We start from the raw sequence: 16,747 nt of genomic DNA, 5'->3' as shown, positions 1-16,747 counted from the left end.
AAGGAAATGTGAACATTCAAAGTATGAATTGCACATGATGAGTCTGAGAACATGTTCAGTCTGAGTTCATGTTGCGTTTGAGTACATTATAAATCTGTGTACATGATCAGTCTTAGTACGTGTTGAATGTGAGTACGTGTTAAGTCTGACTAAATGTTGAGTCTGTGTTGTACGTGTTAAGTCAGTACGTCTGAGTCAGAACGTCTTGAGTGTGAGGATATGTTGAATGTGAGTTCAGGTTAAGTTTAGGTACGTGCTGAGTCTCAGTATGTGGTAAGCGTGTGTACATGTTGAGTTTGAGTATATGTTGAGTCTGAGTACATGTTGAGTTTGAGTACATGTTGAGTCTGAGTACGTGTTGAGTCTGAGTACATGTTGAGTCTGAGTACATGTTGAGTCTGAGTACATGTTGAGTCTGAGTACATGTTGAGTTTAAGTGCATGTTGAGTTTGCGTACATGTTGAGTTTGAGTACTTGTTAAGTTTGAGTGCATGTTAAGTCTGAATGCGTGTTCAGTCTGAGTGCGTGTTGAGTCTTAGTACATGTTGAGTCTGAGTGTATGTTGAGTCTGAGAGCATGTTGAGTCTGAGTGCGTGTGGGGTCTGAGTGCGTGTTGAGTCTGAGTACATGTTGAGTGTGAGTGCGTGTTGAGTCTGAGTGCGTGTTGAGCCTGAGTGCGTGTGGGGTCTGAGTGCGTGTTGAGTCTGAGTACATGTTGAGTCTGAGTGCGTGTTGAGTCTAAGTACGTGTTGAGGCTGAGTACATGTTGAGTCTTAGTACTTATTGAGCCTGAGTACATGTTGAGTCTGAGAACATGTTGAGTCTGAGTGCGTGTTGAGACTGAGTACATGTTGAGTCTTAGTACATGTTGAATCTTGTACTTGTTGTGTCTGAGTACATGTTGAATCTGAGTGCGTGTTGAGCCTGAGTACGTGTTGAGTTTGAGCACATGTTGAGTCTGAGTACATGTTGAGTTTAGTACATGTTGTCTTAATACGTGTTGAGTCTGAGAACTTGATGAGTCTGATTACGTATTGAACCTGAGTACTTATTGAGCCTGAGTACGTGTTGAGTCTTTGTATTAGTTAAGTCTTAGTACGTGTTGAGCCTTAGTACATGTTGAGTCTTAGTACTTGTTAAGTCTTAGTACATGTTGAGCCTTAGCACGTGTTGAGTCTGAGTACTTATTAAGTTTGAGTAAGTGTTGAGTCTGAGTACGTGTTGAGTCTGAGTACTTGTTGAGTCTGAGTACGTGTTGAGTCAGCATATGTTGAGTTAGTATTTATCAAGTTTTAGTAGGTGGTGTGTCAGTATGAGTGGAGTGATGATGAAGTGAGAGGTTAGAACAGCGAGCAAGCATGTATATACTGAACAAACCTGGCGTTGTCATAATCAGGCTTACTATTAATATATCTGCTGACCTGGACACCCTGAGTTTCAAAAGATTACTACTGTGGTAGGATATCGGTGGTAGTGATTACTTCTGTGGTAGGATATCGGTGGTAGTGATTACTTCTGTGGTAGGATATCGGTGGTAGTGATTACTTCTGTGGTAGGATATCGGTGGTAGTGATTACTTCCATGGTAGGATATCAGTGGTAGTGATTACTACTGTGGTAGGATATCAGTGGTAGTGATTACTTCCATGGTAGGATATCGGTGGTAGTGATTACTTCTGTGGTACGATATCAATGGTAGTGATTACTTCTGTGGTAGGATATCGGTGGTAGTGATTACTTCTGTGGTAGGATATCGGTGGTAGTGATTACTTCTGTGGTAGGATATCGGTGGTAGTGATTACTTCTGTGGTAGGATATCGGTGGTAGTGATTACTTCCATGGTAAGATATCAGTGGTAGTGATTACTACTGTGGTAGGATATCGGTGGCAGTGATTACTTCTGTGGTAGGATATCAGTGGTAGTGATTACTTCTGTGGTAGGATATCAGTGGTAGTGATTACTACTGTGGTAGGATATCAGTGGTAGTGATTACTACTGTGGTAGGATACCAGTGGTAGTGATTACTTCCATGGTACGATATCAGTGGTAGTGATTACTTCTGTGGTAGGATATCGGTGGTAGTGATTACTTCCATGGTAGGATATCAGTGGTAGTGATTACTACTGTGGTAGGATATCAGTGGTAGTGATTACTTCCATGGTAGGATATCGGTGGTAGTGATTACTTCTGTGGTAGGATATCGGTGGTAGTGATTACTTCTGTGGTAGGATATCGGTGGTAGTGATTACTTCTGTGGTAGGATATCAGTGGTAGTGATTACTTCCATGGTAGGATATCAGTGGTAGTGATTACTACTGTGGTAGGATATCAGTGGTAGTGATTACTTCCATGGTAGGATATCGGTGGTAGTGATTACTTCTGTGGTAGGATATCAATGGTAGTGATTACTTCTGTGGTAGGATATCGGTGGTAGTGATTACTTCTGTGGTAGGATATCGGTGGTAGTGATTACTTCTGTGGTAGGATATCGGTGGTAGTGATTACTTCTGTGGTAGGATATCGGTGGTAGTGATTACTTCCATGGTAAGATATCAGTGGTAGTGATTACTACTGTGGTAGGATATCGGTGGTAGTGATTACTTCTGTGGTAGGATATCAGTGGTAGTGATTACTTCTGTGGTAGGATATCAGTGGTAGTGATTACTACTGTGGTGGGATATCAGTGGTAGTGATTACTACTGTGGTAGGATATCGGTGGTAGTGATTACTTCCATGGTACGATATCAGTGGTAGTGATTACTTCTGTGGTAGGATATCAGTGGTAGTGATTACTACTGTGGTAGGATATCAGTGGTAGTGATTACTTCCATGGTAGGATATCGGTGGTAGTGATTACTTCTGTGGTAGGATATCGGTGGTAGTGATTACTTCCATGGTAGGATATCAGTGGTAGTGATTACTTCTGTGGTAGGATATCGGTGGTAGTGATTACTTCCATGGTAGGATATCAGTGGTAGTGATTACTACTGTGGTAGGATATCAGTGGTAGTGATTACTTCCATGGTAGGATATCGGTGGTAGTGATTACTTCTGTGGTAGGATATCAATGGTAGTGATTACTTCTGTGGTAGGATATCGGTGGTAGTGATTACTTCTGTGGTAGGATATCAATGGTAGTGATTACTTCTGTGGTAGGATATCGGTGGTAGTGATTACTTCTGTGGTAGGATATCAATGGTAGTGATTACTTCTGATAGGATATCGGTGGTAGTGATTACTTCTGTGGTAGGATATCGGTGGTAGTGATTACTTCTGTGGTAGGATATCAATGGTAGTGATTACTTCTGTGGTAGGATATCGGTGGTAGTGATTACTTCTGTGGTAGGATATCAGTGACAGTTATTACTAGTGTGGTAGGATATCAATGGTAGTGATTACTTCTGTGGTAGGATATCAGTGCTGATGAGCCAATAACAATATTCCAAAGAACTAAGATTGTTATGTCATGTTCTGTTTGGTTAACATTTTGATACGAAAATATCCAATAACGTATCAGATTACTTATGCAATAGTTTAGCAGCTAACCTGGTTCTCATCTCCTTAGCACTTTCAATAATTCATTATATCTTATCTTTAATTACTCCAAAATATTTGATACATCAAGTTTTCGGAATACTTTCCAAAGTGGGGAAGATAAAGTGAAAAGTGATTCCATTCAGTGTATCGAATACTTATTTCTGATTGGTAATGAGGGGGTCCTCTAAGTTCTATCATTATAACATATCCAGACATCATACAAAGGAACAGTTTACATTAGGCATCTCCATTCAAGTGTTATAAGTGTGTAAAGAATAATGGTCTTGTACCTGGCTGGTTCTACTGAGGCCACAACTCCTGCCCTTCGGCGGGTTTGGATGGTATTAAAGTGGAATTTATTAAGAAATGGGGTGACTATGTTGTTGACTGGTTGGTGAGGATATTCAATGTATGGATGGATCATGGTGAAGTGCCTGAGGATTGGCGAAATGCGTGCATAGTGCCATTGTACAAAGGCAAAGTGGATAAAGGTGAGTGTTCAAATTACAGAGACATAAGTATGTTGAGTATTCCTGGGAAATTGTATGAAAGGGTATTGATTGAGAGGGTGAAGGCATGTGCAGAGCTTCAGACTGGGGAAGAGCAGCGTGGTTTCAGAAGTGGTAGAGAATGTGTGGATCAGGTGTTTGCTTTGAAGAATATATGTGAAAAATACTTAGGAAAAAACAGATGGATTTGAATGTGGCATTTATGGATCTGGAGAAGGCATATGATAAAGTTGATAGAGATGCTTTGTGGAAGGTCTTAAAAGTTTATGGTGTGGGAGGTAAGTTGCTAGAAGCAGTGAAAAGATTTTACCAAGGATGCAAAGCATTTGTATGAGTAGGAAGAGAGGAGAGTGATTGGTTCCTAGTGAAGGTCGGTCTGCGGCAGGGGTGTGTGATATCCCTATGGTTGTTTAATTTCTTTATGGATGGAGTGGTTAGGAAGGTAAGTGCAAGAGTTTTGGAGAGAGGGGCAAGTGTGCAGTCTGTTGTGGATGAGAGGGCCTGGGAAGTGAGTCAATTGTTGTTCGCTGATGATACAGCACCGGTGGCTGATTCGAGGGAGAACTGCAAAAGTTGGTGCCAGTTTGGAAAAGTGTGTGAAAGGAGAAAATTAAGAGTAAATGTGAATAAGAAAGAGTAAGGTTATTTGATTCAGTAGGGTTGAGGGACAAGTTAAATTGGATGTAAGTTTGAATAGAGAAAAATTGGAGGTGAAGTGTTTTAGATATCTGGGAGTGGACTTAGCAGCGATTGGAACCATGGAAGCGGAAGTGAGTCACAGGGTGGGGAAGGTGGCGAAGGTTTTGGGAGCGATGAAGAATGTGTGGAAGGAGAGAACGTTATCTCGGAGAGCAAAAATGGGTATGTTTGAAGGAATAGTAGTTCCAACAGTGTTATATGGTTGTGAAGCATGGCTATAGATAGAGTTGTATGGAGGGTGGATGTGTTGTAAATTGAATATCTGAGGACAATATGTGGTGTGAGATGGTTTAATCGAGTGAGTAATGAAAGGGTAAGAGAGATGTGTGGTGATAAAAAGAGTGTGGTTGAGAGAGCAGACGAGGTTGTGTTGAAATGGTTTGGACATATGGAGAGAATGATTGAGGAAAGATTGAAAAGAGGATATATGTGTCAGAGGTGGAGGGGAGAAGGAGAAACGGGAGACCAAATTGGAGGTGGAAGGATGGAGTGAAAAAGAGTTTGAGCGATCGGGGCCTGAACATGCAGGAGGGTGAGAGTCGTGCTAGGAAAAGAGTGAATTGGGACGATGTGGTATACCGGGGTCGACGTGCTATCAATGGACTGAACCAGGGCATGTGATGCGTCTGGGGTAGCCCATGGAAAGGTCTGTGGGGACTGGATGTGGATAGGGAGCTGTGGTTTCGGTGCATTACACATGACAGCCAGAGACTGACTTCCGCTTCCATGGTTCCATCCGCTGCTAAGTCCACTCCCAGATATCTTCACTTTCTCCAGTTTTTCTCCATTCAAACTTACCTCCCAATTAACTTGTCCCGCTACCTTATGTGTACCTAATAACCTTGCTCTTATTCAAATTTATTCTCAACTTTCTTCTTTCACACACTTTACCAAACTCAGTCACCAACTTCTGCAGTTTCTCACCCGAATCAGCCAACAGCGCTGTATCATCAGCGAAAAACAACTAACTCACTTCCCAAGCCCTTTCACCCACAAGGGACTGCATACTTGCCCATCTCTCCAAAGCTCTTGCATCTACCTCCCTAACCACCCCATCCATAAAGAAATTAAACAACCATGGAGACATCACGTACCCATGCCGCAAACCGACATTCACTAGGAACCAATCACTTTCCTCTCTTCCTACTCCTTGGTAAAAACTTTTCACTGCTTCTGGCAACTTAGCTCCCACATCATATACTCTTAAAGCCTTCTACAAAGTATCTCTATCCACCCTATCATGTGCCTTCTCCAAATCCATAAATGCTACATACAAATCCATCTTTTTATCAAAGTATTTCTCACAAACATTCTTCAAAGCAAACACCTGATCCACACATACTCTACCACCTCTGAAACTACACTGCTCTTCCCCAATCTGATGCTCTGTACATGCCTTTACCCTCTCAATCAATACCCTCCTATATAATTTCCCAAGAATACTCAACAAACTTATGCCTCTGTGATTTGAACACTCACCTTTATCCCCTTTGTCTTTGTACAATGGCACTATGTACAATGGCATGCATTCCGCCAATCATCAGGCACTTCATCATGGTCCATACATATACTGAATATCCTCTCCAACCAATCAACTACACAGTCACCACCTTCTTTGATGAATTCCACTGCAGTACCATCCAAACCCGCCGTCTTGCCGGCTTTCATCTTCCGCAAAGTTTTCACTACCTCTTCTTTGTTCACCAAACCATTCTCCCTGATCCTCTCACTTCGCACACCGTCTCCGCCAAAACACCCTTCATCTGCCACTCTATCATCAAACACATTCTGCAAACCTTCAAAATATTCACTCCATCTACTCATTTCATCACAACTTGTTATTATCTCCCATTGGCCACCTTCACCGATGTTTCCATTTGTTCTCTTGTCTTACGCACTTTATTTACCTACTCCCAAATCATCTTTTTATCCTCCCTAAACTTTATCGATATTCTCTCACCCCAACTCTCATTTGCCCTCTTTTTCACCTCTTGCACCTTTCTCTTGACCTTCTGCCGCTTTCTTTTATACATCTCCCAGTCATTTGCACTACTTCCCTGCAAAAATCGTTCAGACGCCTCTCTCTTTTCTTTCACTAACAATCTTACTTATTCATCCCACCATTCACTACCCATTCAGATCTGCCCACCTCCCACCTTTCTTATGCCACAAGCATCTTTTGCATAAGCCATCACTGCTTCCCTAAATACATCCCATTTTTCCCCCACTCACCTTTCGTCATTCACTCGCACCTTTTGCCATTCTGCAATCAATCTCTCCTGGTACTTCCTCATACATGTCTCCTTTCCAAGCTCACTTACTCTCACCAATTAACTATCAACATTTCTCTTACACAGACAGCGTATAGCTCTCCTTAACCTTCCTTATCGGGAAATTATTCAATTTTCATTCCTTCATATCATCCAGTCCAATATTTTAGGTCATGATTTTAAATTCAGCAATCCTATTGGATTCAAGGAATTATTATATCCAGTCTAACGCAGTGATTCAGCATCGCACTCAAGGAATTAACACATCCAGTCTAACACAGTCATTCTCGGTGAAATCTAGGATCTATCACATCCAGTCTAACGCAGTGATCTTAGTGGACTCAAAATAGTGCCATATCGTCTAGATCATCAAATTCCTTGAAAGCAGTCAAACCTCTATCCCTCATGGCATGATCAGGGCTGATCACGGTATGTTGAACCAGTCACTTTATATCATAGATGTGAAATGTATTTTTTTCTAATAATTATGGAGATACGTACATAGCGCCTGCATAGCATATACGGGCTTCTGGTAAGAGTTTATCAGGACCAGGGAAAGAGAGCGGGTATGGGCCGGCTGCTGTATCTCACATGACCAGGGATAGAGAGCAGGGGACCCATAGTGCTCTGACTCACATGATTCACATACCAGATAGGGACAGGTCGACAGGTCAGATCTATCATAATGGTCTTCTTTACCCGAGATTCAAAAGATATTGGACAATGTACGCTAATGTATTAGGTAGTATAGTAGTAGAGACAACAACTATGTGAACCTCGGGAGATTTGGAGAGACAGATATATAAAATTTCAATTCTATTCCGGTTTATGTTGCATTGGTTTATTTTTTTACAGGCTGGCTTGAAGGACAAGTGGACCATCGAGGCTAAGAGGGAGTCTTACCTGGAGATCCGCCTGCGAAGGAGAAACAGCTTGGAGGAGGAGGAGGAGGAGAGCCATGTGAGGGAGAGCAGTAGCGGCCTCCAGCCCCTCACACTAACACACCTCCAGGGACCTGCCTGGCTCCTCCTGTTTGGCCTCCTGGCCTCAGGGATCACCTTCCTTGTCGAGATTATGCTGCTCCTCCACCATCACCATCCACGCCTTACCCATCGCACACCTAATACTCACAACTCACGTCTCTTCCACCAGTCACCTCACCCCCACCAATGACATCAATCGCAGCAGCGCTCTCCTCCCAACCAGTGACGTCTGGGCCAGCACTGATGTCCTCCTCACCACTAACATCTCTACCACCCACGTCATTAACACCATTCACGTACTCCCCACCATTCACGTCATCCCCACCACTTACATCTTTCCCACAACTAACGTCATCCCTAACAGTGACGTATGGCCAAGCACTGATGTCCTTCTCACCAATGACATCTTCCCCACCGTCTACGTCATCCCCACCACTCACGTGTTCTCCACAACTTACGTCCTCCCCGCCACTAACATCTAACCCAGCACTGATGCCCTCCTCACCACCCACATCTTCCCCACCACCCACATCTTCCTCACAACTCACACTTTCCTCGCCACTCATGTCAACACCACTATTCACATCTTCCCCACCACTCACGTCATCCCCACCACAGACATCCTCCCTACTACTCTCGGGATTGAATACCGCCAATTCAACAGGAATCCAGTTGGCGATATGGTAAATGCAAAACACACAAGAGATAAAGTCAACGAGGAAAGTGTAATCTACGAGATCCCGTGTAAAGAATGTTTTGCTGAGTCAGGACGTGGCTTCCAGAAGAACCTCCAACTCGCTTGTTCTACACACTTGGATGAATGTGGACACTTCCCGAAATGGCAAGGAACAGAGCAAGGAAAGCAACAAAGGCTCAAATGAGATGATGAGAGAAGCAGTTAAACCTACATGTATAGAAACAAATAACATACTAAATCACTGGGAAGGGTTCTTCTGCTGGTCAAAAGCAGCTGAAAACTGGTGGTGACTTCATCGAAAGGAGGCGGAGCCATCAATCGACAACAACCATTTACGGATAAACCAGACTAGCCGACCGGCTAGACAGAACTTTGTTCTCCATTTATACCATGTGCACTTCCCTCATGTTGTCAGTCTGTGTCGACAAGTCTTTACGTCGGAAGGTAACAATAAAATGCGAACTCCATCATGTGTTTTTCTACCACCCAGAGCCATTCGGGTGAGAAACTGGAGAAGTTAGTGACTGAGTTTGGTAAAGTGTGTGAAAGAAGGAAGCTGAGAGTAAATGTGAATAAGAGCAAGGTTATTAGGTTCAGTAGGGTTGAGGGACAAGTAAATTGGGAGGTAAGTTTGAATGGAGAAAAACTGGAGGAAATGATGTGTTTTAGAGATCTGGGAATGGATTTGGCAGCGGGTAGACCCATAGAAGCGGAAGTGAGTCACAGGGTGGGGGAGAGGGCGAAAGTTGTGGGAGCGTTGAAGAGTGGAAGGCGAAACGTTATCTCGGAAAGCAAAAATGGGTATGTTTGAAGGAATAGTGGTTCCAACAATGTTATATGGCTGTGAGGCATGGGCTATAGATGAGGTTGTGCGGAGGAGGGTGGATGTGTTGGAAATGTAATGTTTGAGGACAATATGTTGTGTGAAGTGGTTTGATCGAGTAAGTAATGTAAGGGTAAGAGAGAATGTGTGGTAATAAAAAGAGTGTGGTTGAGAGAGCAGAAGAGGGTGTATTGAAATGGTTTGGTCACATGGAGAGAATGAGTTTGGAAAGATTGACAAAGAGGATACATGTGTCAGAGGTGGAGGGAACAAGAAGTGGGAGACCAGATTGGAGGTGGAAGGATGGAGTGAAAAATATTTTGAACGATCGGGGATTGAACATACAGGAGGGTGAAAGGCGTGCCAGAAATAGAGTAAATTGGAACGATGTGGTATACCGGGGTCGACGTGCTGTCAGTGGATTGAACCAGGGTAAACCATGGAAAGTTTTGTGGGGCCTGCATGTGGAAAGGGAGCTATGGTTTCGGTGCATTACACATGACAGCTAGAGACTGAGGGTGAACGAATATGGCCTTTGTTGTCGTTTCCTGGCGCTACGTCGCGCGCAGACGGGGTGAGGGGGTGTCACTTCATGTGTGGCGGGGTGACAGCAGGAAAAGAACGAAGGCAGCATGTATGAATATGTACACATGTATATATGTATATGTCTGTATATGTATATCTATGTAAACATTGAAATGTATAGGTATGTATATGAGCGTGTGTGGGCGTTTATGTTTATACATGTGTATGTGGGTGGGTTAGGCCATTCATTCGTCTGTTTCCTTGCGCTACCTCGCTAACGCGGGAGACAGCGTCAATGTATGATAAATAAATGATATATATATATATATATATATATATATATATATATATATATATATATATATATATATATATATATATATATATACATATATATATATATATATATATATATATATATATATATATATATATATATATATATATATATATATACATATATATATATATATATATATATATATATATATATATCAGCGAACAACAACTGACTCACTTCCCAAGCTCTCTCATCCACAACAGACTTCATACTTGCCCCTCTTTCCAAAACTCTTGCATTCACCTCCCTAACAACCCCATCCATAAACAAATTAAAGAACCATGCAGACATCACGAACCCCTGCCGCAAACCTACATTCACTGAGAACCAATCACTTTCCTCTCTTCCTACACGTACACATGCCTTACATCCTCGATAAAAACTTTTCACTGCTTCTAACAACTTGCCTCCCACACCATATATCCTCAATACCTTCCACAGAGCATCTCTACCAATTCTATCATATGCCTTCTTCAGATCCATAAATGCTACATACAAATCCAATTGCTTTTCTAAGTATTTCTCACATAAATTCTTCAAAGCAAACAACTGATCCACACATCCTCTACCACTTCTGAAACCAAACTGCTCTTCCCCAATCTGATGCTCTGTACATGCCTTCACCCTCTCACTCGATACCCTCCCATATAATTTACCAGGAATACTCAACAAACTGATACCTCTGTAATTTGAGCACTCACTCTTATCCCCTTTGCCTTTGTACAATGGCACTATGCAAGCATTCCACCAATCCTCAGGCACCTCACCATGAATCATACATACATTAATTAACCTTACCAACCAGTCAACAATACAGTCACCCCCTTTCTTAATAAATTCCACTGCAATACCATCCAAACCCGCAGCCTTGCCGGCTTTCACCTTCCGCAAAGCTTTTACTATTTCTTCTCTGTTTACTAAATCATTTACCATAACCCTCTCACTTTGCACACCACCTCGACCAAAACATCCTATATCTGCCACTCTATCATCAAACACATTCAACAAACCTTCAAAATACTCACTCCATCTCCTTCTCACATCACCACTACTTGTTATCACCTCATTAGCCCCCTTCACTGAAGTTCCCATTTGTTCCCTTGTCTTACGCACTTTATTTACCTCCTTCCAAAACATCTTTTTATTCTCCCTAAAATTTAATGATACTCTCTCACCCCAACTCTCATTTGCCCTCTTTTTCACCTCTTGCATCTTTCTCTTGGCCTCCTGCCTCTTTCTTTTATACATCTCCCACTCATTTGCATTATTTCCGTGCAAAAATCGTCCAAATGCCTCTCTCTCTTCTCTTTCACTAATAATCTTACTTCTTCATCCCACCACTCACTACCCTTTCTAATCTACCCAACTCCCACCCTTCTCATGCCACAAGCATCCTTTGCGCAAGCCATCACTGATTCCCTAAATACATCCCATTCCTCCCCCACTCCCCTTACCTCCTTTGTTCTCACCTTTTTCCATTCTGTATTCAGTCTCTCCTGGTACTTCCTCACATGAGTCTCCTTCCTAAGCTCACTTACTCTCACCACTCTCTTCACCCCAACATTTCCTCTTCTTTTCTGAAAACCCATACAAATCTTCACCTTAGCCTCCACAAGACAATGATCAGACATCCCTCCAGTTGCACCTCTCAGCACATTAACATCCAAAAGTGTCTCTTTCGCGCGCCTATCAATTAACACGTAATCCAATAACGCTCTCTGGCCATCTCTCCTACTTACATACGTATACTTATGTATATCTCGCTTTTTAAACCAGGTATTCCCAATCATCAGTCCTTTTTCAGCACATAAATCTACAAGCTCTTCACCATTTCCATTTACAACACTGAACACCCCATGTATACCAATTATTCCCTCAACTGCCACATTACTCACCTTTGCATTCAAATCACCCATCACTATAACCCGGTCTCGTGCATCAAAACCACTAACACACTCATTCAGCTGCTCCCAAAACACTTGCTTCACATGATCTTTCTTCTCATGCCCAGGTGCATATGCACCAATAATCACCCATCTCTCTCCATCCACTTTCAGTTTTACCCATATCAATCTAGAGTTTACTTTCTTACACGCTATCACATACTCCCACAACTCCTGTTTCAGGAGTAGTGCTACTCCTTCCCTTGCTCTTGTCCTCTCACTAACCCCTGGCTTTACTCCCAAGACATTCCTAAACCAATCTTCCCCTTTACCCTTGAGCTTCGTTTCACTCAGAGCCAAAACATCCAGATTCCTTTCCTCAAACATACTACCTATCTCTCCTTTTTTCTCATCTTGGTTACATCCACACACATTTATACACCCAATCTGAGCCTTCGAGGAGGATGAGCACTCCCCGCGTGCCTCCTTCTTCTGTTTCCCCTTTTAGAAAGTTAAAATACAAGGAGGGTAGGGTTTCTAGCCCCCCGCTCCCGTCCCCTTTAGTCGCCTTCTACGACACGTGAGGAATGCGTGGGAAGTATTCTTTCTCCCTTATCCCCAGGGATACAGCGCTGGTGGCTGATTCATGTGAGAAACTGCAGAAGCTGGTGACTGAGTTTGGTGAAGTGTGTGAAAGAAGAAAGTTGAGAGTAAATGTGAATAAGAGTAAGGTTATTAGGTACAGTAGGGTTGAGGGTCAAGTCAATTGGGGAGGTAAGTTTGAATGGAGAAAAACTAGAGGAAGTGAAGTGTTTTAGGTATCTGGGAGTGGATTTGGCAGCAGATGGAACCATGGAAGCGGAAGTGAATCATATGTTGGGGGAGGGGGCGAAAATTCTGGGAGCCTTGAAGAAAGTGTGGAAGTCGAGAACATTATCTCGGAAAGCAAAAATGGGTATGTTTGAAGGAATAGTGGTTCCAACAATGCTGCATGGCTACGAGGCGTGGGCTATGGATAGAGTTGTGCGCAGGAGGGTGGATGTGCTGGAAATGAGATGTTTGAGGACAATGTGTGGTGTGAGGTGGTTTGATCGAGTAAGTAACAATAGGGTAAGAGAGATGTGTGGAAATAAAAAGACCGTGGTTGAGAGAGCAGAAGAGGGTGTTTTGAAATGGTTTGGGCACATGGAGAGAATGAGTGAGGAAAGATTGACCAAGAGGATATATGTGTCGGAGGTGGAGGGAACGAGGAGAAGTGGGAGACCAAATTGGAGGTGGAAAGATGGAGTGATAAAGATTTTGAGTGATCGGGGCCTGAACATGCAGGAGGGTGAAAGGAGGGCAAGGAATAGAGTGAATTGGATTGATGTGGTATACCGGGGTCGACGTGCTGTCAATGGATTGAACCAGTGAATGTGAAGCGTCTGGGGTAAACCATGGAAAGTTATGTGGGGCCTGGATGTAGAAAGGGAGCTGTGGTTTCGGGCATTATTACATGACAGCTAGAGACTGAGTGTGAACGAATGGGGCCTTTGTTGTCTTTTCCTAACGCTACCTCGCACACATGAGGGGGGAGGGAGATGTTATTCCATGTGTCGCGAGGTGGCGATGGGAATGAATAAAGACAGACTATGAATTATGTACATGTGTATATATGTATATGTCTGTGTGTGTATATATATGTGTACATTGAGATGTATAGGTATGTATATTTGCGTGTGTGGACGTGTATGTATATGCATGTGTATGGGGGTGGGTTGGGCCATTTCTTTCGTCTGTTTCCTTGTGCTACCTCGCAAACGCGGGAGAAAGCGACAAAGCAAAAAAAGGGGAAAGGGGTTCTGGAGTAACTCTAGTACCTTTTCAAGGAACAACACCCGCTCGTCACTGGTCCATGACGGAGGCGCTTCACACGGCGACAGCTCCTCAGGTGACCCTTGTCGCTGCAGCGCCTCAGCCTAGCTGTCCAGCAAGCGATACCAGTTTGCATCAGCCTTCACTCCTGCCTGCAGTAGCATGCTTTCCGACATGTTTCATGAGCTCCTCTTCGCCAACGGAACTACCTTGGCCCACCAGTGATGCTACTACGTTTGTGAATCAAGAACCATTGCAACACAAACCTCGCCAGGTGGTAGTGTCCCGCAGTGTATCGAGACAGACTTCCCCAGAACTTTTTTAAAGGGGAAGTAAATGTTTATAGTTGTGTTACTGGAGTGATAGTTTTCATACATGGTGCTTTGACAAGAAAATAGTGAAATTGGAAAAAATGTAGCTTAGATATTGAAGCTTATTGATACAGTGGTCAAATTGATGAGAACTACTATTGACGTTTGTGTAAATAAATTATACATTTCCTTTTTCCATAGCCAGAGGTTGAACCATTATGTGACATCCATTTTTTCATTTCATTTCAAGCTAGAAGTTTCAGTTTTCTAAATTGTTTCTTACATTTTTCATATGTATATATATGTATGTGTGTGTGTATATATATATATATATATATATATATATATATATATATATATATATATATATATATATATATATATATATATTATCCCTGGGGATAGGGGTGAAAGAATACTTCCCACGCATTCCTCGCGTGTCGTAGAAAGCGACTAGAGGGGACGGGAGCGGGGGGCCAGAAATCCTCCCCTCCTTGTATTTTTTTAACTTTCTAAAATGGGAAACAGAAGGAGTCACGCGGGGAGTGCTCATCCTCCTCGAAGGCTCAGATTGGGGTGCCTAAATGTGTGTGGATGTAACCAAGATGTGAAAAAAGGAGAGATAGGTAGTATGTTTGAGGAAAGGAACCTGGATGTTTTGGCTCTGAGTGAAACGAAGCTCAAGGGTAAAGGGGAAGAGTGGTTTGGGAATGTCTTGGGAGTAAAGTCAGGGGTTAGTGAGAAGACAAGAGCAAGGGAAGGAGTAGCAATACTCCTGAAACAGGAGTTGTGGGAGTATGTGATAGAATGTAAGAAAGTAAATTCTCGATTAATATGGGTAAAACTGAAAGTTGATGGAGAGAGATGGGTGATTATTGGTGCATATGCACCTGGGCATGAGAAGAAAGATCATGTGAAGCAAGTGTTTTGGGAGCAGCTGAATGAGTGTGTTAGTGGTTTTGATGCACGAGACCGGGTTATAGTGATGGGTGATTTGAATGCAAAGGTGAGTAATGTGGCAGTTGAGGGAATAATTGGTATACATGGGGTGTTCAGTGTTGTAAATGGAAATGGTGAAGAGCTTGTAGATTTATGTGCTGAAAAAGGACTGATGATTGGGAATACCTGGTTTAAAAAGCGAGATATACATAAGTATTACAGAGGTATAAGTTTGTTGAGTATTCCTGGTAAATTATATGGGAGGGTATTGATTGAGAGGGTGAAGGCATGTACAGAGCATCAGATTGGGGAAGAGCAGTGTGGTTTCAGAAGTGGTAGAGGATGTGTGGATCAGGTGTTTGCTTTGAAGAATGTATGTGAGAAATACTTAGAAAAGCAAATGGATTTGTATGTAGCATTTATGGATCTGGAGAAGGCATATGATAGAGTTGATAGAGATGCTCTGTGGAAGGTATTAAGAATATATGGTGTGGGAGGAAAGTTGTTAGAAGCAGTGAAAAGTTTTTATCGAGGATGTAAGGCATGTGTACGTGTAGGAAGAGAGGAAAGTGATTGGTTCTCAGTGAATGTAGGTTTGCGGCAGGGGTGTGTGATGTCTCCATGGTTGTTTAATTTGTTTATGGATGGGGTTGTTAGGGAGGTAAATGCAAGAGTTTTGGAAAGAGGGGCAAGTATGAAGTCTGTTGGGGATGAGAGAGCTTGGGAAGTGAGTCAGTTGTTGTTCGCTGATGATACAGCGCTGGTGGCTGATTCATGTGAGAAACTGCAGAAGCTGGTGACTGAGTTTGGTAAAGTGTATGGAAGAAGAAAGTTAAGAGTAAATGTGAATAAGAGCAAGGTTATTAGGTACAGTAGGGTTGAGGGTCAAGTCAATTGGGAGGTGAGTTTGAATGGAGAAAAAATGGAGGAAGTGAAGTGTTTTAGATATCTGGGAGTGGATCTGGCAGCGGATGGAACCATGGAAGCGGAAGTGGATCATAGGGTGGGGGAGGGGGCGAAAATCCTGGGGGCCTTGAAGAATGTGTGGAAGTCGAGAACATTATCTCGGAAAGCAAAAATGGGTATGTTTGAAGGAATAGTGGTTCCAACAATGTTGTATGGTTGCGAGGCGTGGGCTATGGATAGAGTTGTGCGCAGGAGGATGGGTGTGCTGGAAATGAGATGTTTGAGGACAATGTGTGGTGTGAGGTGGTTTGATCGAGTGAGTAACGTAAGGGTAAGAGAGATGTGTGGAAATAAAAAGAGCGTGATTGAGAGAGCAGAAGAGGGTGTTTTGAAGTGGTTTGGGCACATGGAGAGGATGAGTGAGGAAAGATTGACCAAGAGGATATATGTGTCGGAGGTGGAGGGAACAAG

The 16,747-nt window shown here is 42.8% G+C and overlaps 1 protein-coding gene across 2 annotated transcripts in view; it reads left to right on the top strand.

Annotated features, from left to right (window-relative positions):
• The window catches only part of LOC139750646 (ionotropic receptor 93a-like), a 60,184-nt gene extending 51,022 nt beyond the window's left edge, over positions 1-9,162 (top strand). For both annotated transcript variants that reach the window (XM_071665323.1, XM_071665324.1), the window contains one exon: positions 7,871-9,162. In XM_071665323.1, coding sequence (XP_071521424.1) covers positions 7,871-8,188 — 318 coding nt within the window. In that variant the 3' untranslated portion in view covers positions 8,189-9,162. The remainder of the gene's footprint in view (positions 1-7,870) is intronic.
• Positions 9,163-16,747: the final 7,585 nt, after the last annotated feature.

This window comes from Panulirus ornatus, chromosome 10, assembly GCF_036320965.1.
Source record: "Panulirus ornatus isolate Po-2019 chromosome 10, ASM3632096v1, whole genome shotgun sequence".
Lineage (NCBI taxonomy): Eukaryota > Metazoa > Arthropoda > Malacostraca > Decapoda > Palinuridae > Panulirus > Panulirus ornatus.
The sequence above is the reverse complement of the archived record's forward strand: the minus strand, read 5'-3'. Positions and strand labels throughout refer to the sequence as shown.